Source organism: Gorilla gorilla, chromosome 14 (genome assembly GCF_029281585.2).
Source record: "Gorilla gorilla gorilla isolate KB3781 chromosome 14, NHGRI_mGorGor1-v2.1_pri, whole genome shotgun sequence".
Classification (NCBI taxonomy): domain Eukaryota; kingdom Metazoa; phylum Chordata; class Mammalia; order Primates; family Hominidae; genus Gorilla; species Gorilla gorilla.
The window spans coordinates 110607436-110633225 of NC_073238.2; the positions used below are offsets into that span (position 1 = coordinate 110607436).

At 35.3% G+C, this 25790-nt stretch overlaps 1 protein-coding gene across 3 annotated transcripts in view; it reads right to left on the reverse strand.

The window, feature by feature from the left end:
• Positions 1 to 25790, reverse strand: part of UGGT2 (UDP-glucose glycoprotein glucosyltransferase 2) — a 251796-nt gene that overhangs the window by 83803 nt on the left and 142203 nt on the right. For all 3 annotated transcript variants that reach the window (XM_019039934.4, XM_055360304.2, XM_063697472.1), the window contains exons 21-26: positions 18014 to 18220; positions 15971 to 16102; positions 10370 to 10494; positions 9752 to 9847; positions 6045 to 6147; positions 3057 to 3136 (exon numbers count right to left, since the gene is read on the reverse strand). In XM_019039934.4, coding sequence (XP_018895479.4) covers positions 3057 to 3136; positions 6045 to 6147; positions 9752 to 9847; positions 10370 to 10494; positions 15971 to 16102; positions 18014 to 18220 — 743 coding nt within the window. The remainder of the gene's footprint in view (positions 1 to 3056; positions 3137 to 6044; positions 6148 to 9751; positions 9848 to 10369; positions 10495 to 15970; positions 16103 to 18013; positions 18221 to 25790) is intronic.

Below are 25790 nucleotides of genomic sequence, written 5' to 3' on the forward strand. Positions count from 1 at the left end.
GTTAATGCTTATGAGAAATAGACAATCATTATTTTGTTGACACTACTATCTAAGTCTATGTATATTATCTACCATTGTTAACTATTCCTTAATGAACATGATTAGAATCCCTTTAAGATATACCTGACTTATGCAGGTTCTAGGAGTTTATGATCTGTTATTGTATTATGATTTGTATGCATCCTCCTTCAAATCTGACCATGGTCTATTTTTCAGCTATTTTATTAACTTTTACCACCACTAATAATGTGAAGAGAAATGGTAGGAAACAAATGAAATTCAAGCTGAAATTCTAGTACCACTTTTAAAAGCTCAACTAAAAACAAACAGGATTAAGTTGAAAGCAACTGATTAATAGCACTTTTAGACTTAACTTCAGTTTTGCTGTATTTTAACCTCATCCTTCAATATTGTGCACAGAATTATTATGTTACGCTATCAAGGCTAGTGGCTTTTACTATTTTGAGATTGCAGTCAAGGTGTCAGCTGTGCTGTAGTTCTCTCAAGGCTCAACAAGGGTAGGATCTACTTCCAGGTTCATCTAGTTCCCAAAGGGCTGTCTGAATGAGGACCGCAGTTCCTTGCTGGTAGTTGTCTGCAGACTGCTTGCAGTTACTTCCCAAAAAGGCATCTCCAATATGCTTCAAAAGAGAAGCACACAGAAGAGCCACAGAGAGAGAATGTCAGCAAGACAAAAGTCACAGTCTTTCATAACCTAATTGCAGAAGGGAAATTCCATCACTTTAGCCATATTTTGTTTTATGAGAGCCAAATCACTAGGTCTAGCTCTCACTCCAGGAGAACTTTCAGAGTGTGAGTCCCAGGCAGTGGTGATCACTGGGAGCCATGTTATGCAGACAGACAAAGAAAATAAAAAGAGGAGAAACAGGAGAGAATACAGTCACGAAGTAAATGTTCAAAACAAATTCTTGCTGCAGTGGAAATATCAAAGAAAAAGTATTCTCTGAATGTAGTAAGTAGCAATTTCTTTGTGATTTAGTAAACACAATTTCAGTGGCAAAGAGAAAGTTAAAGAGAAACTGCAGTGGAAGGTACAGTGAATGAGATATGAAGACAGAGTCTGACCATTCTTTGAAGAAATTTAGTTAAGAAGGAATGAAGAAGAGGGAAAAAAAGACTCTAGAGGAGAGAAAGTTAAGGGAGCAACTTTTAAAAAAACTGAATAACTTTAAGGACTGAATGAAAAAAGAGATTAAAGATCCACAAGAGAGAATATGTGATATAGCAAGGATCCAGAACAAACAGGAAAGCATGAGATCAAAACAGAGAGGGAATGTTTACCTAAAAAAGAAGAAAGATGCCTCATTCCTTCCCTACAATACAGGAAGGCTGAGGAAGTATAGCAGTTAAGAGTAAGAAGTTGAGGGGATTCCTGCCCTTAACCTGTCTCATCTCTGAGAAGAATAAATTTACTAAAAGGAAAGGGCTGGGAATAAATGTGTATGCTAGGTTGCTTGATATATGCTACAGAGTTAATAAGATTCTGTTGAACTACTAGTTAAAAAAATAACTGTATACTCTAGTACATTATTTCATTTAGAAAAGTCAATTCTTTCCCTCCCAGTATATTATGCTTGCTTATATGTTCAGTAATCCTATTCTTTATTACATAATGTGATGTTTTACAGAGAGGACCCCTACTCCTGTGAATAAAAATTCTGTACTCATGGAACTAACAAACCTTTCAATTAGTAGCTAAAAAATTTAAAGTTTTTGTTCAGATGTAAAAAGGCATGTGACAAAATTTAAAATACAAAAGATAAATGAGAAGCATAAAAACTCAATGAGATATATGCACAAGAGTCTTGAGGGACAATGAATACGTCCTAAACTTTCACTTAAATTTCCCACATTTTCCATTTTATTGCTTTCCAACTATTAAAAATACTTAGGTTTAAAATGCCTGCTCTGGCTGGGCACAGTGGCTCATGCCTATAATCCCAGCACTTTGAGAGAGCAAGGCAGGTGTATCTCTTGAGGCCAGGAGTTCAAAACCAGCCTGGAGAACATGGCAAGATCCCGTCTCTACAAAAATACAAAACAAAACAAAACAAAAAAACTGTGCGTGGTGGCACGTACCTGTAGTCCCAGTTACTCAGGAGGCTGAGGTGGGAGAATCACCTGAGCCTGAGAAGTCGAGGCTACAGTGAACTGTGATGGTGCCCCAGCCTGGACAATGGGAGTGAGAACCTGTCTCAAAAAAAAAAAAAAAAAAAAAAAAAAAGTTCTGCTCAAGGCAACATCTATAGTATGTCAGTTGTAACAAATACAATTTGAAAAGTATACAAGGAATGAACAGAATGCTACCTGTCTTGTGTGTGTATGCATACATTTTTTGTTTAGAATTACATCATTAAATAATACAGAGATGAGCACATTAAAAAGTCTTAAAAAGCTATACTAGTGCAATGGTACATACCCTGTTTTCTGCCCAATGACACATGAAGGAGAACTGAATATTCCCATCAATAAGAATGGCTCATAATGAATGACAGTGATTCTGATCCACAAAGAAGAGAAAGGGTATATTTTTGTCCCCTCTTGAGAGAGAATGTTATTTCAACAGAAGAGTGTTAATGAGGAATATTTGTATATAATTATAAACACTTTTCTATATCTCTGGCAGGTTATTCTAAGCTAATTTTATCCTAATGCCCCCAAATAGTAAATGTGATGATATAATAAAGATCATTTTGGTAATTCTGCTAAACCAAAAATGGTTTAATTCCACCTTATTTCCCATTGATGTATATCTAAATAGGTATTCCTAAATCACATTTCCAAAAATACCTATGAATAAATATAAATCCATGTAAATTCTGTAATTAGGTCAGATCACTTTGCTGAGTTAGGTTATTTTAATTTTTACATCAATTTTAAGTCAGTTAAGGTTAGCAAATAGTCTGACCTTCTGACTTATTTCTGTGAAGCTTCTTGTGAAGAAAAGAAAAAACCAGGTCCAGTAACAATGATTGTTTTTTTCTTCTCAGCATTTACAAATTTTTCAAAATGAAATTTTGTTCACTCAGACTCACCTTTCTAAAGGGGCTTCTGAAAGCCTGCCCCTACAGTTCATGAACAACTTTATCTTCATGTTGATAATCTTGCCAAGTACCTATTGGAAAGAAATTCCCATGTTTGATATTAAATAATATTAATAGCTAATATTTATTATGTATTTACTATGTACCAGGTACTATATTAAAACTTTATGTTCATTATCTCACTTGATCCTTACAACGCCCTGCTGAAATAGTACTTTTGCAGTTTAGGTACAGAGAGATTAAGGTCACACAGAAACTCACAGCACAGGCAAGATTTTAATCCAAACAGTTGATTTCAATGTCCCAGGGTTATGCTGCTTGCCCTTTGCCTAAAGTGACTTTTTTTCATAGTATCTAAATTTCCTTAGTATTGAAGAACAAGGAAAATAATTACTAGAACCTTGATCTGCAAATACAAAGTGGTGACCTTACAACAACGTTGGTGGTGTCCTGATTCTTTTGGGATTTGGAAGTTCTTGGCTACCTACGAATAAATACTTTCTTTTCATTTCCCTGGATCGTAAGAAGTAGAGGAAGAATTACTAATTTTGATAGTCCCCATCTCCACATAGGCAACATGTCAGTGAAGATTCTAAAGCTGTTAGATAACAAATGATATAGGTAAAGGGAGAAGTAACAAAACAGATATATGTAATAGAAAGGATACAGGCTTGATGAGAAATTAGAACATAAAGACGAAGGATTTAAGAGATTTGAGTTTCAATTCTTACTCTATCACTCATCATATCTGCTACTCTGGAGGTCACTGAACCACACTGTTTTTCTCAAGTGTTAGATGAGAAACTATCCATTTCTTCCAATAAATTATCCTTTTATAAAGTAAGAAATAAAGTGACTCAGAAATAAAGTATGCTATTATTACCAATGACGGAAACTGGAATGCAATTCCATATTTTATATCTCTGTATAATTCCTTTTTTTTTTTTTTTAAGAGACACAGTCCTGCTCTGTTGCCAAGGCTAGACTGCAGTGGTGCGATCATGGGTCACTGTTAACTTCAAATTCCTGGGCTCAACCAATTCTCCCACCTCAGCCTCCTGAGTAGTAACTATGACTACAAGTATGCAGCATCATGTTTGACTAATTTATTTATTTATTTTTTTAGAGACAGGGTCTTGCTATGTTGCCCAGGCTGGTCTTGAATTTCTCAAGTGATCTTCCTGCTTTGGCTAATTCCATATTTCTTACTCCTAAATTCTACTTTTATATAAAAAACTTACAAATTTAAGTAGTGTTTTTTGAATAATGACTCTTCATAGGAATAGGGATTTTGCATACTAAAAAGCATCATACCAGCTCCACTCCTTTCAGATATGATTGCTTTCTAAAGAATAATCTGAATAGTATATCTCAAGACATATAAATTTGAAGGTATAACCAATGCTAAAAGAACAAATAGGTAAATCAGCTATGGTTTGTCCTACTCGTTTCATAAACTGAACAGCTAGAATGACAAAGTCTTTCCAAAATTATTTGTCTCCACTAATAAAATCTCATTTTCCAATGAGATTTGGCAGTGCGCACTAAATTCTAAAAAAAATTGCATTTTGAAATTTCGATATACAGCGAATCATATGGCTTGATCACTTACATTTTCACCAGACTCAATATCTAATTACTTTTGCCTGTTTCAAAAGTGAAGTCAACTACCAAAGGACAGTTTGTAAAATTTTCAATATCAGTAGAAAAACATACAGCCTTCTAATGGGACTAGCTTATTCAAATTTAACTACTGAAGGCTGCATTCTAATTTGAATGTTTGACATTCTAAGTAAAATGGTAAGCCACATAAGTCCTTTTGGAGACTGATATTTGTTTCTTCGCATTCATTTTCCTCTTTCACAGGGAAAGAATTTCCAGGTTAATGCAGGACTTGTGGGCATAGTTTCCAGCCTCCCTTGTCATTCAGTGTAGCCAGCCTGGGGACATTCTGGTCAGTGAGAAGTGATAGGACAGCATACATCTAACTTTGGGGTTGTGCTCTTATTCTCCCCTTCCTCCTGGCAGAAGTGCAGAGATGATGTTAGGGCCTGACTGGTGATCTTAGGTGCTTCGTGACAGCTCAACAATGACACAGGCAGTGCCTGAGTCCCTCACACTGTGTAGCTGCCTTAGCAACCCCAAGGCAGCCCACACTTAGACCGGGAGATGAAAGAAAGAAACTTCAGTCTTGAAAGTAGTGTTATTTTGGCCTTTGTTACAGCGGCCAAACCTATAGAATACAAACTCCATGTTTCCCCTTTCCTCGGCTTCACTTGTTTGGCTAACATTATTTATTATTTATTACACTTTAAGTTTTATCCAATTAAGCTTAAGCTTCAGCTTCTCCAAAAGCCACACTTCACAACATATGAAAGACACCTGTATTAGTCTTCTCAGGCTAATATAACAAAACACCACAGATGGAGTGGTTTAAACAATAGAAATTTATTTTCTCATAGTTCTGGAGGCTGGGAATTCCAAGATCAAGATGCCAGCTGATTTGGTTTCTGGAGAGAGCTCTCTTTCTAGTTTGCATGGGGCTAACATGTCGCTGTGTGCTCAAATAACCTCTTCTTTGTGAAGTCTCCCTCTCTTCATCTTTTAAGGCCACCAATCCTATTGGATCAGGGTCTCACCCATATAACCTCATTTAACCTTAATGATCCCCTTAAAGCCCTATCTCCAGAGAGAGTCACATTGGGAATTAGGGCTTAAAGTTCACTGAGACCTATTTCATGTGTTGAAATATGAATTTTGTGGGGAATACAATGCAGTTCACAGCAACACCTAACCTCAGCACAGTCATAACAACACCCTGTGCACAGCTCCATCATTTCATTTTCTACATTGAAATATGACACTCTATTAAAATGGTGAAGAATCAAGAGCATAAACAGCTGATTATACTTGAAAACAGACTTGAAAAAATTATGAATTTAAAAACAAAAATATTTAGTCTAATTTATATTATCTTACAACCAACAACTGTGCCATTTTCTGTGCTTCTCTTGTTAATGGATCAACAATAGCAATGACACTGAAGAACATATCATTCTCTTGAGGATTCATCTTTATAACACTAAGAAAATAGAAAATAAGATGAAAGATGATGTGTTAAGTTTATACAAATAACTAATCATGATCTTAGCTATATAATTCTTATAAATTGTTTTCTTTCTCACTAAAATTATAAAATACTGGTTATTTCACACAATGCTTGCAAATTTGAAAATCTGTTTTCAACAAATTACAAAACTGAAAAGAATGAGAGAAAATGAAGTAAGGTTTTATGAATGAAATGATTTTTTAAAAGCCTTTCAAAGAATGATCCCATTAGTGTAAAAACTCTGATAATTTTAGGCCCTCAACATTCTCATGGATTGTACAATTTAAAAAATGAAGCCAAGATGCTTTTGTGTTAGTGGAATATATTTCTTTAGATTTGAGAATAAAATTAACTATTCATACTTCATTAAATTTAGTATTTCAAAAAATCAATATACTATAACAGGTAAGTTCAGGAACAAAAATATCCAAATTAATCATACTTTATTTTGATCCCAGTCTTCCTCTCCTCACCTCATTCCCTCTGTCCTATCTGTTTTTATCTTTCATCGATAAAAGTTCTAAATTAGAAGATGGACTAGTTTCTTAAAGGGAAATGAGAAAATGATTAAAAGTACAGAACAGGCCAGAGGGAGACAGTCAATTCTACATTTAATATAATTAAAAGTTAATCATGTATATTTAATTAAAAGCAGAGAATATATTACTGAATTAGTGTTTTAACACTATAATCATGTAGGAAATATTTTTCTCAGATGTAGGATGAATTAATTATACATTTTACATATTACAAAGGAAAAAGGTTACCAAATCAAGAGGTACATGTGTAGTTACAGGAATATTAGTTTCTTTGGTAGGAAAAGGCTTCTGCAGTGAGGGGATTAACTGCTCAGCAATTTTTAAAAAGCTAATATAAACACTTACTTCAAATATGGGTCATCTAAATAGAAAACTGCAAGACATTTTATTTTCTATGCAGTTGACGATTTAATTATCTTAAAATAAGAGGGGCATAGTCAGACAACAGACCTTAATGGATAATTATTGCTAGACCTAAGAGCCACAAATCAGACGTTCTGCTATTAAAGTGACTCTCGACAATTGTTGCTTCCTGTAGTTACCTTGGTGAACATTTTACAAATTACTATCCTACTTTGTAACACCACTCAAAACTGGTCATTTTATGTATGCTGTATGAGATGTAATTATGGCTTCAGCATGCATCTGTTTACTGCTGCTTTTTTCTCCCAGACTGCTAATTCTATGAAGTTGTATGAAGCAGAATTCCATAGTCCCCACCATCTGATTATACATGTACAAGACAGTTTTCTGAGTAGAATCCTGAGCCCACTAGTAGATAGTACACTGACTAACCCAAGAATAGAACAGAACATCCTATTTCTCATGCAATATTAACAACAAGATGCTAACTACCACCTATTTAAGGTAACAGATTTGTACTCAATTGCCAAAAAAATATTGATACACTTCATGTCATTAGCCAGAAGAATACTGTCAAGCACAGTGACAGTTAATTAATTATTAAAGTCCATGTCAGAAAAAAAAGGGTGAATAACTGCTTAGGTATACAGAGTTAATCAACTCTTACAGATATATTGAACACATTTCAAACAGCCCGTTGCAATAGAAAACTCTGAGTTGAATTTTGTTATGATACTGTTAACCTATCTATAAAATAGGTCAAGTAATCTATTTTAAGAATATTGAAAACACTGTTCATTATATAGCATCCTCTTTATAAAGGCTCCTGGGAGAAATTCCTCTGTCTTCCCTCTTCTAAGAATAATTACACTTCACCTGAACATCTAGTTTGTTTTCCTCTCATGAACTTGGGAACTGTATAAACTGGAAAACTTAGAGCCAAATTCATGGTATGCTCACGACAGGAGGGTCATTATTGCCGCAGCCTGCAAGGCCTCCTTCAAGACCTCATAGTTTCTCACACAACTTACATTCAATGTTGTAAGTTCCTGGGATGATGGGGTGAGTAGTTACGATTGCTATTTTTGCCTTTGTCTAAGATGTTAGAAGAATGTCAAATCCACAGAGTCTAAACTGAAGGGAATAGGCTAATATAGAGATCTTTCAGGGCTGGGGAAAAAATATAATTGTTTTTTCTCATTTTTCACTTTATTCCAGATTTCAATATACTCCTACTCTTTCTCCTTTTGCAAACCTTCTAATTTAAGTTACCTTGTCAAATTTAAATTTTCTTATAAGCCAATTTAAATTTTAAAAGTTGGAATTAAGATCAAACATATCAATACAGAAATAACGGATTTATAACAAGTGTTTTAACATATTTAATTATAAAATGACTCCCTATAGACATAGAAGCAGAATGGCAAAGATATAATGCTGTGTTTAAATATATATATACATGTATACACACACATCTCTCTAAAAAGCTGTGAATAAATATTTTTATGTGATTTTAGAAGTAAATGCATATGCTCATGAAATATACAGATATAACTATGGAAGTAATACTGATAATTCATAAATTCAAATGTAAAGTGACCTGAAGTATTTGCCCATCACTGTGGCATACTGTATTATCCTAACTATCAATTTCCAAAGGCTCACTGACATTTTCTAAAATTCAATAACAGAGTGTGACTTTAATTTAGAAATTTACATATAAATTTAACCGTATTTATAAAATATTATTATTTCCCTTGATAGGAAAGAATGCTCTTTGACAGATAAAAAATGGTATTTCTAGAGAAAATTACTAAAGGTGATAACTGTAAGACACTTGAGTGAGCTCAGGGAATCTTCAGTAGTATTTTTTAAAAAAGCAGTTTAGCTACTTTTACAATTAACGAGGCACTCTCATAGAGAATATGGGCATAGAAATCACATATGATAGTGATTAAACAGCCTTTTATTTCCATCCTACCACAGGAGCCTAACAGAGTAAATCCCTGGACCCTTGGTCCACGCAGCAGCTTTATAATGTGTCAACTTGACCAGGCTAAATCATATTTTCCAGAATGTTTCTTGCTTGGGCGGGCAACAACAGAGATTCTCAGGAGATCTAGAGAACAGAGAGGCAGCAGCAGCAATTTTGCAGCTCACACACTTGCTGCTGATCTGCTGATTCACCTTGCTGGCCTGAGGCAGCAGCTGGGCCTACAACAGTTCAGCTTTGCCTGGACCCTCTCTTCACTCCTCTGAACTCTCGCCCATGCATGCGTGTTTAGCTTTGTGACAGAGGCCACCCTATATTTGATTAATCAGAACTCTTCAGTCACTTTACACATTGAAAATACAAAGATAATATTATTTATGACTATCTTGAGATACTGCAAAAATTACAAATGATCTTAAGTATGAAAGATATTAAAAATATGACAAATTATACCATGTTTAACTTACTTGAAATTTCGTACACTCTCTCTCCATATATATTACCCTTTATTTACTAGAATATATAACTAACTGGAATTTATCTTCCTAATACTGTCAAATACATTTATTCCCTAATAAATAACTTTTAATTCTACCTTAAATTTTACCATGTTATGAAAACAAATGGAAATAATTGCATGCATTAACAGAAAAACCACAAACAAATACGATTACATTCTTACCTGTGATTCTCCCTAAGAAATGTGACATCATATCGAGATGCACGCTTAGGCACAGAGGACATAAGGGCATCAACTTTCATAATAAAGTCACTCATGCTAGATAAACAAGACAAACAGTATATGAGTTTTTTGGAAAGACTTCCATATTTCATGTTACAATTAATGCTTCAAGAAAGGTTTTACATATCTGAACATGGTTAAATCTACCGAAGTAGACTGCAAAGGGAGACCTACGTATAATAGCATTTCTCTAAAACAGTCACAGCCTTCAACACAATAAACACCAATAATGGATATTTACATATGAAGCAAAAAGACAAATATGGGAACCATGCATACAACCTATAGGAAAATGGTTACCTCTTGGGGAGGGAGGAGATTGGGGTGGATGGGTAAGAAACAAGGAGAAAGACAGAGCCAAGGCAAAGAAAACATTAACATCTACAGTTTTGTGATGGTGAGTAAATGGATGCCTTTTATTATTTCCTTATATTCTTTATATATGTCTTTTACTATACCTTTACTTGTCTATATATTTGAAACATTTTCTAATCTTAAAAACATTAGACTCAAAATACCAAACCCAAAATGAATTGCTCTTAGAACTTATATACTCACTTATTTGCGTTGATTCCCATATTTTCAACAATGCCTTTAATTTTCTCTCCTAAATTACTAAATGTTATCTTTTCCAACAAGTAAAAATCTTCTGCATAAAAATCTTCATCTAAAGGTCCTAAGAACTTAAAATAAAAACAGTTATATTATCATATATCTTCTAGAAGATATCAGTTTAGGAAAAACATTTCCTCATCAAATAGATATTTCTTTGTTAAGCAAAAATGAATTAGAGATTAAAGATATGGTAGCTATTAATCCTGCCATTTACTAAATACGCTAGGAAACAAGATATACTTTCTCACTTTGATATTACAAATAACATTTGTATAAACACCAAAATCAAAGTGACAATATAAAAAATTAGCAAATTATTTCCATTAGAAAGTTTTACTTTGAAACATAAATCATAAATCATGATTTGAAACATAAATCATGATGCTTCCAAATACCATTTCAATCTGAATTCAATTTTGAAAACAATGGTCTATATTTTTAAAAATCTTTTAATTTCAATTTTCTTTCACATTCATCTATAAATTGTACTCTACACTATATAGACATGAATTACTTTATAAGAAAGCCATAAAATAGCAAAACCCAAGAGAAAAATCACATAAAAATCACATACTTACTATAATAATACCAACCAGTCTTCTTTTAACTGATACTGTATAAATGGTTAGGAGCCTAGCAAGGTCACCTATATTAACTTTAAAGCAGTAACTACAAAGTTAGAAGCTGCCAAATTGCCACATACCTAATTTCTCAGAATGGCTCTCCCATCACAACCACTACTGACTCTACTACCATGAGCACTTTCTGAGGAAATTAGTACATAACAATCATTCTAACACCACGTACACAAAACCCTACTGTAGACTGACATAATCCTATGTACAAAACAATTATATTTAATGATAATCAGAAAACACGTCAACCAGATTATTTTTTTTCTTGGTAAAAAGACCAGAATGTAATGGCTGTAGCCAGATTTTCTCACTTCCCCTTCACCTGCTTCTACAGTTCATCTTTTCTAAAAATTACTGAAGCATAGTTCTTGAATCTTTCTATCCCATTTTCTCATATCAAAGGTGACTAACTGGGATTTTGGCATCTCAACTAAATAAATATCATGTTTCACCTTAAATATAAAACACGGGCTCTTAAAAACACAAAAATGGGCACTATAATACTAAAAGTACTCATATAAACATTTCATTGTCTTAAGACGTGATACAATTTTTAAAGCAACTTTGAAAGCACATTCAATGTTACATTTCTGAACAATGAATCAGCAGTCTTGGAAACAGCTGAATCTTATCTATACTACCTCTAGCGACAGGGGCAGTTTTGTTAGTAACATTAGAATAAGGAAATAAAATCTTAAAAGTATTGTCTTAAGGGGTTAACTACATTGGCTATCTTTACTGATTAAATTTACCAGAAAACTGGCTGTATTTTGCTTACATTAAGCACAGCATCAAACAGGAGAAAACTAATGTTTCTGTGTCTTGGTTCTATTTAAAGCTGAAAATTTGTGGAATAAAGTAACTTAAATAGCATAAAATCACATAATGTCCAAGTTGGGAAAAAGAACAATAAACTTGAAAATTATGTTGCTTAAATCTTCTTCATAACATTTGAGAAATGTGATTTTTCAGTTATATAGAATAATTGCTGTAACAGAAATGCATTACTTCATTTGACAGGTCATGAAAACTGCAGAAAACTCTGTCAGATTTTCATCCACATACTGAGCTAAAAATGTCTCTCTACTCACAGAAGTTTGATCAACTAGTTTTGATTTTATGCTAACTTTTAGCTAGTGTAACACAAATTAAGTCTACAAATGCCCATTATTTTTCATGATGCCCTTCAAATATTGAGAGAAAACAGCAGTTAATATTTACTGAAAATTTACTCTGTGTTTGGGTTCCTTCTATGTGCTTTAAATATAGGAGCGTATTTAATCACCCCCAACAATCCTGTAAGACAGATTATTATCATTCTCATTGTCCAAATGAAGAAATCAGGTCTAACAGTGTAATGTAATTAATGGTGCAACTGGAATTTGAATCCAGATCTGACTATAAAACAAAAAAAAACCCTGCTTTTTTTTTCCTACTCCCTGCTACCCCATGTCTTTCAGCAAATTGTGAATATGTAGTGTAATACAAATAAATATTATTATAACAATGGCATTATTTGTGGCATTAATATTAAATGTCAATTTTAAATTATTCAGTGTTTTTAAGAAACTGTGCGATCATCATTGTACCCTAGTTGTTGATCATTTATAAACAATTTTAACTTTTCATATGTTCCAATTCTAATGGAAACATTTGAACAGGCTCAGAATGAAGATTTATACTAAAATATCATACTTATTTCAAGCATTAAACTATCTGATTCCAAATTTTTATAACATCTGCCACATTGCTGTGATTATTATGCTTAATAGCATTACTTTCAGAGTGATAACCTAAGTATTACATTATCGCTCATAAACCACAAACTTATTTTCCAATATACTTTTCTATTAAAACCACAGTTATACAAATAAAAGGATAATTGAAATTACATTTTTCCATTAGTCAACAGAAAAAGTCAGCATAATCTGACTTAATATCTATCTCTAGCCCCAATCCTTCCTCTGTACTACACTCATATTCAATCACCTTCTTAACAAGTCTTTTTGGAGGTCCAAACTGAATTCTCTTTCCTTCTTCTTATACTGCTCCTGACAACCCCACTCATCCTGCAGCCTTCCTCACCTTGATCCACAGTAACTCCATTCTGCCAGTAACTTAGTTCTCTCACATCTCACACCAAAGTCCCTGGACAATTCCTGTCCATTCTTCACATAAAATACATCCCATATCCACTTCTTATTACCACCACTAGAACCATTCTGGTCCAAGCCACCATCATCTCTCATCTGGACTATTGCATTATCTCCCAACTGGCTCCCTGACCCCCTGTTGTATATTCCCAATGTAACAGCCTCTAGTGATCCAAATAAAACATAAGCTAGATGATGCCAATCTCCTGCCCAGAACTATGCACTTCCCAACTCATTCAGAGTAAAGCGGGAGTCCTTAAACTTCCTATAAAACCCAATATGATCTGGCCCCCAGCTACTTCTCTGGCTTCTCTCCTGACTGCTCTCTTCCTACCTGCTATTCTTAGAATAGCAGACATGATTCACAGGATTCACAGACATGATCTCACCTCACGTCCTTTGCATTCACTGTACTCTGTCTAGAACAATCCTCTTCCAGATATTTGACATGACTTCCTCCTTCACCTTCTTTGGTTCTTTGCCCATATGACACTGCTATGAATGTGCTATGGTTTGAATGTCTTTGTCCTCTCCAAAATTTATGTTAAAACTGAATCCCCAATGCAACAGTGTTGGGAGCTGGTGCCTAATGGGAGGTGTTTAGGTCATGAGGGCTGTGCCCTCAAAATGGACTAATGCCACTATAAAAAGGCTTTCGGGAGTGGGTTTGCTCTCTCCTGCCATGTAGGAACATAGCACTCATCCCCTTTTTGCCCCACTGCCTTCTGCCATATGAGGATGCAGCAAGAAAGCTCCCATCAGATGCCAGTGCCTTGATCTTGGACTTCCCAGCCTCCAGAAGTATGAGAGAATAAATTTCTGTTCTTTAACAAATTTCTGAGATTATATAGTCTCAGGTATTTTGTTACAGCAGCACAAAACAGACTAAGACAAAATGTGTCCCTCAAAACCCATGTGTTGAAACTTAGTGGCCAGTGCGATAGCACTGAGAGGTGTGGCCTTTGGGAGATGATTAAGCCACGAGGGCTCTGCCCTCATGAATGGAATTTGTATCCTTATAATAAAAGAGTTCAAGACTGAAGGGAGCACTCTGTTGCCCTTCTACCTTCCACCATGTAAAAACAGAGCAACAAGGGGCCATCCTGGAAGCAGAGAGCAGTCCTCACCAGACATCAATGGCAGCACGTCAGCCTTACATTTCCAAGCATCCAGAAGTATAAGAAATAAATTTATGTTCTTTATAAATTAGCCATTCTGTGGCATATTTTTATAGCAGCATAAACATACTTAAGATAGATGCCTTATCAGTAAGGGTGCTGTTTGTTGTCTCTCTCTATCCATCAAAATATTAGCCCCATGAAAACGTAGTTGTTTACTGCTGTGCCTTCAGAATCTAGAAGAATGTTTGGTTCACAGTAGGTGTAAGATTAATATCTTAATATTTTTGTCAATTTTAAGGAAAGTCAGGACAAAACACAGTTTTATGTTTATGAGAAATAAGTTGAACATAACTGTATCTAGTATTTGTTATCATTAATGTCAATAACACTATATGAATTATATCAAAATGACAAGACATAGGATAGCTTTTCCCTAGTATATAACTAAAAGGCAAGGCATTAGATAAAACAGGTGCCATTGTTTCCCTCTTTATCCCTTAAAATGCTTGACATGGTCAAAGACAGCCAAACGCTTTAGAACTGTTTTTAAAAGCTGTATTTCCTCCCAAAGTAACTTTTAAAGTGAAAAAGCAATGCCATTTACAGAGCTCTACATATCTGACTACCAAAATTCACCAATACTTTTTACAATAAATGGCAGCTTTTGACATGTGTAAAATAGCACTGTACATAGATGAACCTGAATCTAATACACAGGTGAACAGAATTCAAAAGTAAGTGAAAAACAAAACATTAAGAGTGCATTAGAACTTTGAAGATGATTGAGGGATATATAATTTGAAAATTCAAGCCACAGATATGTGAAACACACTGCATTTGTTGATTTCTTAATAAACCTAAGCACCAGATTCAGTTTTTTACTTAAACAATTTGTATGAAATAAGACTATCATATTAAAAATATTAGTATATAGATATCATCCACTTATTTTGTATGTGTCTACAAAGACTGTAATCAGAAAAACATTTATATTAACAGAAAAATCATGATGTAAAATTATATATAGTAGGATTATAAGGATGTATTCTAAAAAACCAAAAATGGCTATCTATGTATGGTAGAAAAAAGGGCTGAAAGGAAAAACAATAAGCTATTAAGTTTTATTAGGGTGGTTGGAGAGTAAGAGATTTTCTTCCTATAGCCTTGTAAATATTTTATTAATAAATACTACATGGCAATTTATACTACTTGATACTTCAAAACTGAAAATAGTATCTAATGCCATTTAACATACACAACTGTAGGAACAAGAAAAAAGATGTAATAACCTACTTGCTACACCTACTACAACAGTGGTTCTAATGACAATGTTTTGATGATGTGCATTAAGTTGTTTCTTCTAATACTTACACTAGAACAAAATAAAAGCAAGACACATAAAGAACATTCTTCCTTACCCACATCATCATTCTCATTAAATGGGGGAAAGAATGAAGGAATGGGAAGTGTGTCATGACCCCATTTTATTTATGCTGAGTTGTGTCTGGTGTCTTTAGCTCATGAACACCGTCCTCTGTGTGTGTCAGTCACATCAGGGGAACTGCGACAGAAAAAAGGCAGACCAGTGCAATGCAGTGTTACTGAGAAAAGAGAGCAATAGCTTTTTCTACTTACTCTCCCATTGCTGACAATACCCATTTCTCCAGGACGCAATTTAAGTACATCTTGACAGAACAACTGGTGAGTTCGAAAAATATTCACTCCAACAGTATTATATTTTTTCTTAAAAGCATTCTTATCCATCCCCTAAAGCAAAAGTTAAGATTGATGAAACTAATATGAGAACAGTAAATATATTAAATCATTTTGTTTAAAAAACTACTTTAATATTAGTATAAAATTTTAAATAATACTTTCAAAATCATTATTTAGTATAATTTTCTTTGAAAGAACATTTTAAAAAAATTCTGTTTTGACAAGTCATTTATAACATGCTTAAATCTTGTTACAAGTTGATACAGTTTGCTATTCATTCTTTGAGAATTTCAGGGAAATTACCAGACTAGTAAATTACTAGGGAACATCAATTTAAATAAAATTTGATATGAAGAAAATGAAATTAAATATTTATTAAATTCTGAACTCAGTACCTCTTATTTGGTACTCTCAATTTAAAAAGTGTTTAAAATGGAAATACTCCTTTTTCCCCATTATACTAATCCCAGAAGACCAGTTTAGTAATAATATATTTAAATACGGAAATAATAAAAGTAATGCTTGGTCAAAGTAAAAAAATATATGGACATTCACAGAAAATAAACCACATACATGCTCATTGCACCTTCATACTAAGGTACATTTCTCTCTCTCAGTACTTCTCAAACTTTAATGTACATACCAATCACCTGGTATCTTATTAAAATGCAGAATATACTTCAGTAGAATCCAGGCCTTAAATTCTGAATTTCTAACAAGTTCCCAGATGCTTTCGTGATGATGAAAATGTTTTCCCGCATTGCCCAATATGGCAGCCATGGCTTCATATGGTTATGCGGCATTCAAAATGTGGCTACTATGACTGAGGAACTGGATTTAAAATCTTATCTAAGTATAAAATGGCCATATGTAGCCAGTGGCTGTGGTGTTGGACCATGTAGGCCCTGATCCTCTTTACCTCCAAAATCCCCATTTCAATCATCCCCTTTCTGACCACAACCTCATGACCATCACCATCCCTAGATCAACCATTACTCAAACTTCCAGTCCACAGACTCTACCATTTATTCACTGTCTATCATCCTTCCCATGGTGTAATTTCCTTTTAACCAAGTTCTATCTCTGGGTACTTTACTATAACCAAAACTTCTCCATGTTTAGCTCCCTTGAATGCTCCCCCTCAGTCATATTCACTGGTCCAAACCCCAACCTTGGTTAAACACAACTCTGCTGAGTCTGCAACTGGATGAAAACAGTAAAATACAGTTGGAGAAAAACATACGACTAAGGCTGATCTCGCTTTGAATTTATTATCATTAATCTCAAGTGGACCCTCAGCAATGACCAGAAATCTTCCTTCACTAATGTATTTAATTTACTTTCTCACTCTCAGAATAATAGTAAAATATTCAACATTTCCTCTTTTTGTCCTCGACCCTTTAAAAATACATACTGCCACTCTAATCCTTAGCTAATGACCTGACTTTTGGAAGCAAATCAATCAAAACCACTTATAAATATTTTGTCTGTCTTTCCTCCTACAATGTAAGCTCCACAAAGAACAGGGACAGGGACTCTATCTGCTTGTTCACAAGTTTATCTCCACTGTCTCATAAACGATCAATATGTATTTTTTGAATGAATGATGATTGTTTCTTCAAGAGGATCATCGTTGAAACTCCCCCTATAATGGACCCCTTCAGTGAAATACCTGAGATTTACGTAACGCTTTAACCCCCAATTCTTCACTTAAGTACATATCCTAACTAGAATGCCATCAACTTTAAGAATCATGAAGTAGTTAATGAAACATATGAAAACTGATTTATTAAATGCCTCTATGCAGTCATATCATTTAATGTTTATCTTTTCCCATTTGAAAAGGAATGTTTATTATCTCCATTTGTTTAAATCTACCATTGTTTTTCAGTAACAATATCTCCAAATACACTTTTAAAATATGCAATACATACATATTTAATATTTCAAATAGCTACTGACCTCAATAAGGAATGTTTTAATTTTATCTCCAGAGTAAATAGCTGTAGCAATTTCTTCCTTTGCCAATTGCCCAAGAAAGCTTCTCAAAAACATGTTCTTCTGTGTAAGAAAAGCTGCCAAAATTCCTCTAGAAATAGCTGTGTTCTCTTCATTTATTTTTGATGTAGGATTATAAATAATCCCCAACCGACTATGAACACTTGTTTTCTGCAAACATATTTATAGATTAAAAAGACCAGTATCATACATAACATTTTACAGGTGAATATATTTTCTTTCCCATCCAGTTTGTTCACTGTATCATGCACCATCTTTCACTATCAAAGCCCTCCCATGTTTACTGTACTAAATGTGATACACCACGGAAAAAGCCTAACAAACAATCATTTTACTAACTCTAATTCCTTCAGATATTTGCATAATGATTCATTTGTAATGTAACATTATATTTAAGCTTTTCGTGAGTATGTGAAATAACACAAATAAAAAATACACAAAACAAAATGTAGAGCTCAGTGAATTAACCCATAAACCTACTATCCTGGTCACTGGCACTGCCAGCAACTCCACAAAGATTCTGCAGATCTCTGTCAATTACCACACCCTCCCACTTTTCTAAAGACAACCACTCTCTTGTCATTTATGGTTAATAACAACTTTGCTCTTCTTTATAGTTTATCCCCTAAACTTGCACTGCTAAACATTTAATCAATTTTAAATTTCATATAAATGGAGTCATGCAGTATTATTTGGTGTTCTTTCCCCACTCAATAATGTGAGATTTATCAATACTGTTTTCTGTAGCTGTAGTCAATTTTTAGTACTGTACAGAATTCCATCATATGAATATACAGTCTTTTATCTATTCTACTGTTGCTGGACATCTGAGTTTTTTCCAGTTTAGAGCTCTAAAAATAGGATATACATATCTTCCATTTCAGAAGATGCTAAATAGTTTTTCAAAGTAATATACATACCAGCAACAGATAACAAACAGTTCCATTACCTCACAGCCTAAGAAACACTTTGTATTCTCAGATTTTAATTTAAATCATTCTCGTACATATGTAAAGATATCTCATCAGGGTTTTAATTTTCTCTCATCATTAACAATACTAAACATCCTTTGATATGTTCTTTGGCTTCTTTTATGACTTGCCTGTTCAATCTGCTTCCAGTATTTTTTGGATTATCTTTTTTGGCCCCTGACTTGGAAGAGTTGCATTTCTAAGACTTAAGGGCTTTTTTTGGTTATATGTGTAGAGATATGTTTCTCCCATTCTATGGCTTGTTTTGTAGTGTACTGATGATGTGTTATGATGGGAAGCAGTCCTTAATTTTAAAGTAGTTCCATTTATTGGTACTATACCTGATGGCTACTGTGTTTTGGGTCTCATTTTAGAAATCTTTCTCTACTCTAAAAAAGATAATCTATATCATCTTTTTTTATTATTATACTTTAAGTTTTAGGGTACATGTGCACATTGTGCAGGTTACATACGTATACATGTGCCATGCTGGTGCACTGCACCCATTAACTCGTCATCTAGCATTAGGTATATCTCCCAATGCTATCCCTCCCCCCTCCCCCCACCCCACAACAGTCCCCAGAGTGTGATGTTCCCCTTCCTGTGTCCATGTGATCTCATTGTTCAATTCCCACCTATGAGTGAGAATATGCGGTGTTTGGTTTTTTGTTCTTGCGATAGTTTACTGAGAATGATGTTTTCCAATTCCATCCATGTCCCTACAAAGGACATGAACTCATCATTTTTTATAGCTGCATAGAATTCCATGGTGTATATGTGCCACATTTTCTTAATCCAGTCTATCATTGTTGGACATTTGGGTTGGTTCCAAGTCTTTGCTATGGTGAATAATGCCACAATAAACATACGTGTGCATGTGTCTTTATAGCAGCATGATTTGTAGTCCTTTGGGTATATACCCAGTAATGGGATGGCTGGGTCAAATGGTATTTCTAGTTCTAGATCCCTGAGGAATCGCCACACTGACTTCCACAATGGTTGAACTAGTTTACAGCCCCACCAACAGTGTAAAAGTGTTCCTATTTCTCCACATCCTCTCCAGCACCTGTTGTTTCCTGACTTTTTAATGATTGCCATTCTAACTGGTGTGAGATGGTATCTCATTGTGGTTTTGATTTGCATTTATCTGATGGCCAGTGATGATGAGCATTTTTTCATGTGTTTTTTGGCTGCATAAATGTCTTCTTTCGAGAAGTGTCTGTTCATGTCCTTCGCCCACTTTTTGATGGGGTTGTTTGTTTTTTTCTTGTAAATTTGTTTGAGTTCATTGTAGATTCTGGATATTAGCCCTTTGTCAGATGAGTAGGTTGCAAAAATTTTCTCCCATTTTGTAGGTTGCCTGTTCACTCTGATGGTAGTTTCTTTTGCTGTGCAGAAGCTCTTTAGTTTAATTAGATCCCATTTGTCAATTTTGTCTTTTGTTGCCATTGCTTTTGGTGTTTTAGACATGAAGTCCTTGCCCATGCCTATGTCCTGAATGGTAATGCCTAGGTTTTCTTGTAGGGTTTTTATGGTTTTAGGTCTAACATTTAAGTCTTTAATCCATCTTGAATTGATTTTTGTATAAGGTGTAAGGAAGGGATCCAATTTCAGCTTTCTACATATGGCTAGCCAGTTTTCCCAGCACCATTTATTAAATAGGGAATCCTTTCCCCATTGCTTGTTTTTCTCAGGTTTGTCAAAGATAAGATAGTTGTAGATATGTGGCGTTATTTCTGAGGGCTCTGTTCTGTTCCACTGATCTATATATCTGTTTTGGTACCAGTACCATGCTATTTTGGTTACTGTAGCCTTGTAGTATAATTTGAAGTCAGGTAGTGTGATGCCTCCAGCTTTGTTCTTTTGGCTTAGGATTGACTTGGTGATGCGGGCTCTTTTTTGGTTCCATATGAACTTTAAAGTATATATTATCTTTAAGAAGATTTATTGTTTTGCCTTTTATGTTTAGCTCTATAATCCATCTGGAATCAATTTTTGTGTATGACGTGAAAAGGGGGAAGTGTCAAAGATTACCCTTACTGTTCCATAAAGCCAACTTTGTTATAAATCAAGTGTTAATACATGCATGGCTCTATTTCTAGGTTCTCTATTCTTCTTCCATTGCTCTATTTTTCTATCCTTGTGCTAATACCAAAGTGTTTTCAATTATGTAGTTTTATCAAAGATCTTGATATCCAGTAAAGCAATTATCACTTTTTATGCTTTAAGATTATTTTAGCTACTCTTGGTACTTTGAATTTCTGGATGAGTTTTTTATTCTGCTTGACAATTTCCACAAAAATTTCCAGTGTTTGATATTTTTCATACTATTGTAAATGGTATCTTTATTTAAACTGCATTTCTCGTTTGTTGCAGCTCTTAGAAATATAATTAATTATTGGACATTGACCTGGTATTAAACAACCTTAAACTATATAATTAATTCTAATAATTTATATGTGGATATGTATGTATTTTCTGTGTAAACAACTTGGAATGGCAACTGGAAGATAAATCAATAAAGATTATACAATCTGAAGAACAGAATGTAAAAAGGCTGAAAAAAACGAACAGGTTCTCAGAGAAACGTGGGACACCATTAAGCATGCCAACATATGCATTATAGAAGACCCAGGAAGACAAGAAAAAAGAAACATAGAAGATACTTTAAAAAACTACTGAAAGTTTCCCAATTTTGATTAATAACATAATTTACAAATCTAAGAAGCTCAATGTACTCCAATAAGGATAAATGTAAAGATATCCACAGCCAGACACACCAGTCAAAATGTTAAAAGCAAAAGCTAAAATCTTGAAAAGAACAAGAGAAATGCTTTTTTCACTGTATACAAAAGAATCTCAGTAACATTAAAGGCTAACTTCTTATCAGAAACAACAGAAGCCAGAAGGCAATGAGATGGGGGCGTTCCAAGATGGCCGAATAGGAACAGCTCCAGTCTGCAGCTCCCAGTGTGACTGATGCAGAAGATGGGTGATTCCTGCATTTCCAACTCAGGTACCTGGTTCATCTCAATGGGACTGGTTGGAAAGTGGGTGCAGCCCAGGCAGGGCGTCGCCTCACCCGGAAAGCACAAGAGGTGGGGGAATTTCCCTTTCCTAGCCAAGGGAAGGTGTGACAGACTACCTGGAAAAATGGGACACTTCTGCCCAAATACTGTGATTTTCCCAAGGTCTTAGCAACCAGCAGACAAGGTGATTCTCTCCCGTGCCTGACTCAGCAGGTCCCACACCCACGGAGCCTTGCTCACTGCTAGCACAGCTGTCTGAGATTGAACTGCAAGGTGGCAGCCTGGCTGGGGGAGGGGCGTCCACCATTGCTGAGGCTTGAGTAGGTAAACAAAGCGGCTGGGAAGCTCGAACTAGGGGCAGTCCACCACAGCTCAGCAAGGTCTACTGCCTCTAAACTCCACCTGCGTGGGCAGGGCTTAGCAGAACAAAAGGCAGCAGACAACTTCTGCAGACTTAAACGTCCTTGTCTGACAGCTCTGAAGAGAGCAGTGGTTCTCCAAGCATGGTGTTTGAGCTCTGAGAATGGACAGACTGCCTCCTCAAGTGGGTCCCTGATCCCCATGTAGCCTAACTGGGAGACACCTCCCAACAGGGGCCGACAGACACCTCATATAGGCAGCTGCCCCTCTGGGACGAAGCTTCCAGAGGAAGGATCAGGCAGCAATATTTGCTGTTCTGCAGCCTCCGCTGGTGATACCCAGGCAAAAAGGATCTGCAGCATAACTCCAGGAAACTCCAACAGACTTGCAGCTGAGGGACCTGTTAGAAGGAAAACTAACAAACAGAGAGGAATATCATCAACATCAACAAAAAGGTCACCTACACCAAAACCACATCTGTAGGTCACCAACATCAAAGACCAAAGGTAGATAACACCACAAAGATTGGAGAAACTACAACAGAAAAGCTGAAAATTCTAAAAATCAAAGGGCCTCTTCTCCTCCAAAGGATCGCAGCTCCTCGCCAGCAACAGAACAAAGCTGGACAGAGAATGACTTTGACGAGTTGACAGAAGTAGGCTTCAGAAGGTCGGTAATAACAAAATTCTCTGAGCTAAAGAAGGATATTCGAACCCATCTCAAGGAAGCTGAAAACCTAGAAAAAAGATTAGACAAATGGCTAACTAGAATAAACAGTGTAGAGAAGACCTTAAATGACGTGATGGAGCTGAAAACCATGGCATGAGAACTTCGTGACACATGCACAAGCTTCAATAGCAGATTCAATCAAGTGGAAGAAAGGGTATCAGTGATTGAAGATCAAATTAATGAAATAAAGTGAGAAGACAAGGTTAGAGAAAAAAGACTAAAAAGAAACGAACAAAGCCTCCAAGAAATATGGAACTATGTGAAAAGACCGAATCTACGTATGACTGGTGTACCTGAAAGTGATGGGGAGAATGGAACCATGTTGGAAAACACTATGCAGGATATCATCCAGGAGAACTTCCCCAACCTAGCAAGGCAGGCCAATGTTCAAATTCAGGAAATACAGAGAACATCACAAAAATACTCCTCAAGAAGAACAACCCCAAGACACATAATCATCAGATTCAACAAGGTTGAAATGAAGGAAAAACTGTTAAGGGCAACCAGAGAGAAAGGTCGAGTTATCGACAAAGGGAAGCCCATCAGACTAACAATGGACCTCTCAGCAGAAACCCTACAAGCCAGAAGAGAGTGGGGGACAATATTCAACATTCTTAAAGAAAAGAATTTTCAGCCCAGAATTTAATATCCAGCCAAACTAATCTTCTTAAGTGAAGGAGAAATAAAATCCTTTACAGACAAGCAAATGCTGAGAGATTCTGTCACCACCAGGCCTGCCTTACAAGAGCTCCTGAAGGAAGCACTAAACATGGAAAGGAACAACCGGTACCAGCCACTGCAAAAACATGCCAAACTGTAAAGACCATTGGTGCTATGAAGAAACTGCATCAATTAACAGGCAAAATAACCAGCAAACATCATAATAACAGGATCAAATTCACACATAACAATATTAACCTTAAATTTAAATGGGCTAAAAGCCCCAATTAAAAGACAGAGACTGGAAATTGGATAAAGAGTCAAGATCCATCAGTGTGCTGTCTTCAGGAGACCCATCTCATATGCAGAGACACACATAGGCTCAAATAAAGGGATGGAGGAAGATCTACCAAGCAAATGGAAAGAAAAAAAGAGCAGGGGTTGCAATCCTCGTCTCTGATAAAACAGACTTTAAACCAACAAAGATTAAAAGAGACAAAAAAGGCCAATACATAATGGTAAAGGGATGAATTGAACAAGAATACCTAACTATCCCAAATATATATGCACCCAATACAGGAGCACCCAGATTCATAAAGCAAGTCCTTAGAGACCTACAAAGAGACTCAGACTCCCACACAATAATAATGGGAGACTTTAACACCCCACTGTCAATATTAGACAGATCAACAAGACAAATGTTAACAAGGATATCCAGGACCTGAACTCAGCTCTGCACCAAGCAGACCTAATAGACATCTACAGAACTCTCCACCCCAAATCAACAGAATATACATTCTTTGGAGCACCACATTGCACTTATTCTAAAATTGACTACATAATTGGAAGTAAACCACTCTTCAGCAAATATAAAAGAACACAAATCACAACAAACTGTCTCTCAGATCACAGTGCAATCGAATTAGAACTCAGGATTAAGAAACTCACTCAAAACCACTCAACTACATGAAAACTGAACAACTTGATCCTGAATGACTACTGGATAAATAACGAATGAAGGCAGAAAGAAAGATGTTCTTTGAAACCAACGAAAACAAAGACACAACGTACCAGAATCTTTGGGACACATTTAAAGCAGTGTGTAGAGGGAAATTTATACTACTAAATGCCCATAAGAGAAAGCAGGAAAGATCTAAAATCAACACCCTAACATGACAACTGAAAGAACTAGAGAAGCAAGAGCAAACACATTCAAAAGCTAGCAGAAGGCAAGAAATAACTAAGATAAGAGCAGAACTGAAGGAGATAGAGACATAAAAAACCCTTCAAAAAATCAATGAATCCAGGAGTTGGTTTTTTGAAAAGAACAAAATTGATAGACTGCTAGCAAGACTAATAAAGAAGAAAAGAAAGAAGAATTAAATAGACACAATAAAAAATGATAAAGGGGATATCACCACTGATCCCACAGAAATACAAACTACCATCAGAGAATACTATAAACACCTCTACGCAAATAAACTAGAAAATCTAGAAGAAATGGATAAATTCCTGGACACATACACCCTCCCAAGACTAAACCAGGAAGAAGCTGAATCTCTGAATAGACAAATAACAGGCTCTGAAATTGAGGCAATAATTAATAGCCTACCAACTAAAAAAAAGTCCAGGACCAAATGGATTCACAGCCGAATTCTACAAGAGGTACAAAGAGGAGCTGGTACCATTCCTTCGGAAACTATTCCAATCAATAGAAAAAGAGAGAATCCTCCCTAACTCAATTTATGAGGCCAATATCATCCTGACACCAAAGCCTGGCAGAAACACAACATAAAAAAGAGAATTTTAGACCAATATCCCTGATGAACATCAATGCAAAAATCCTCAATAAAATACTGGCAAACCAAATCCAGCAGCACATCAAAAAGCTTATCCACCATGATCAAGTGGGCTTCATCCCTGGAATGCAAGGCTGGTTCAACATATGCAAATCAATAAATGTAATCCATC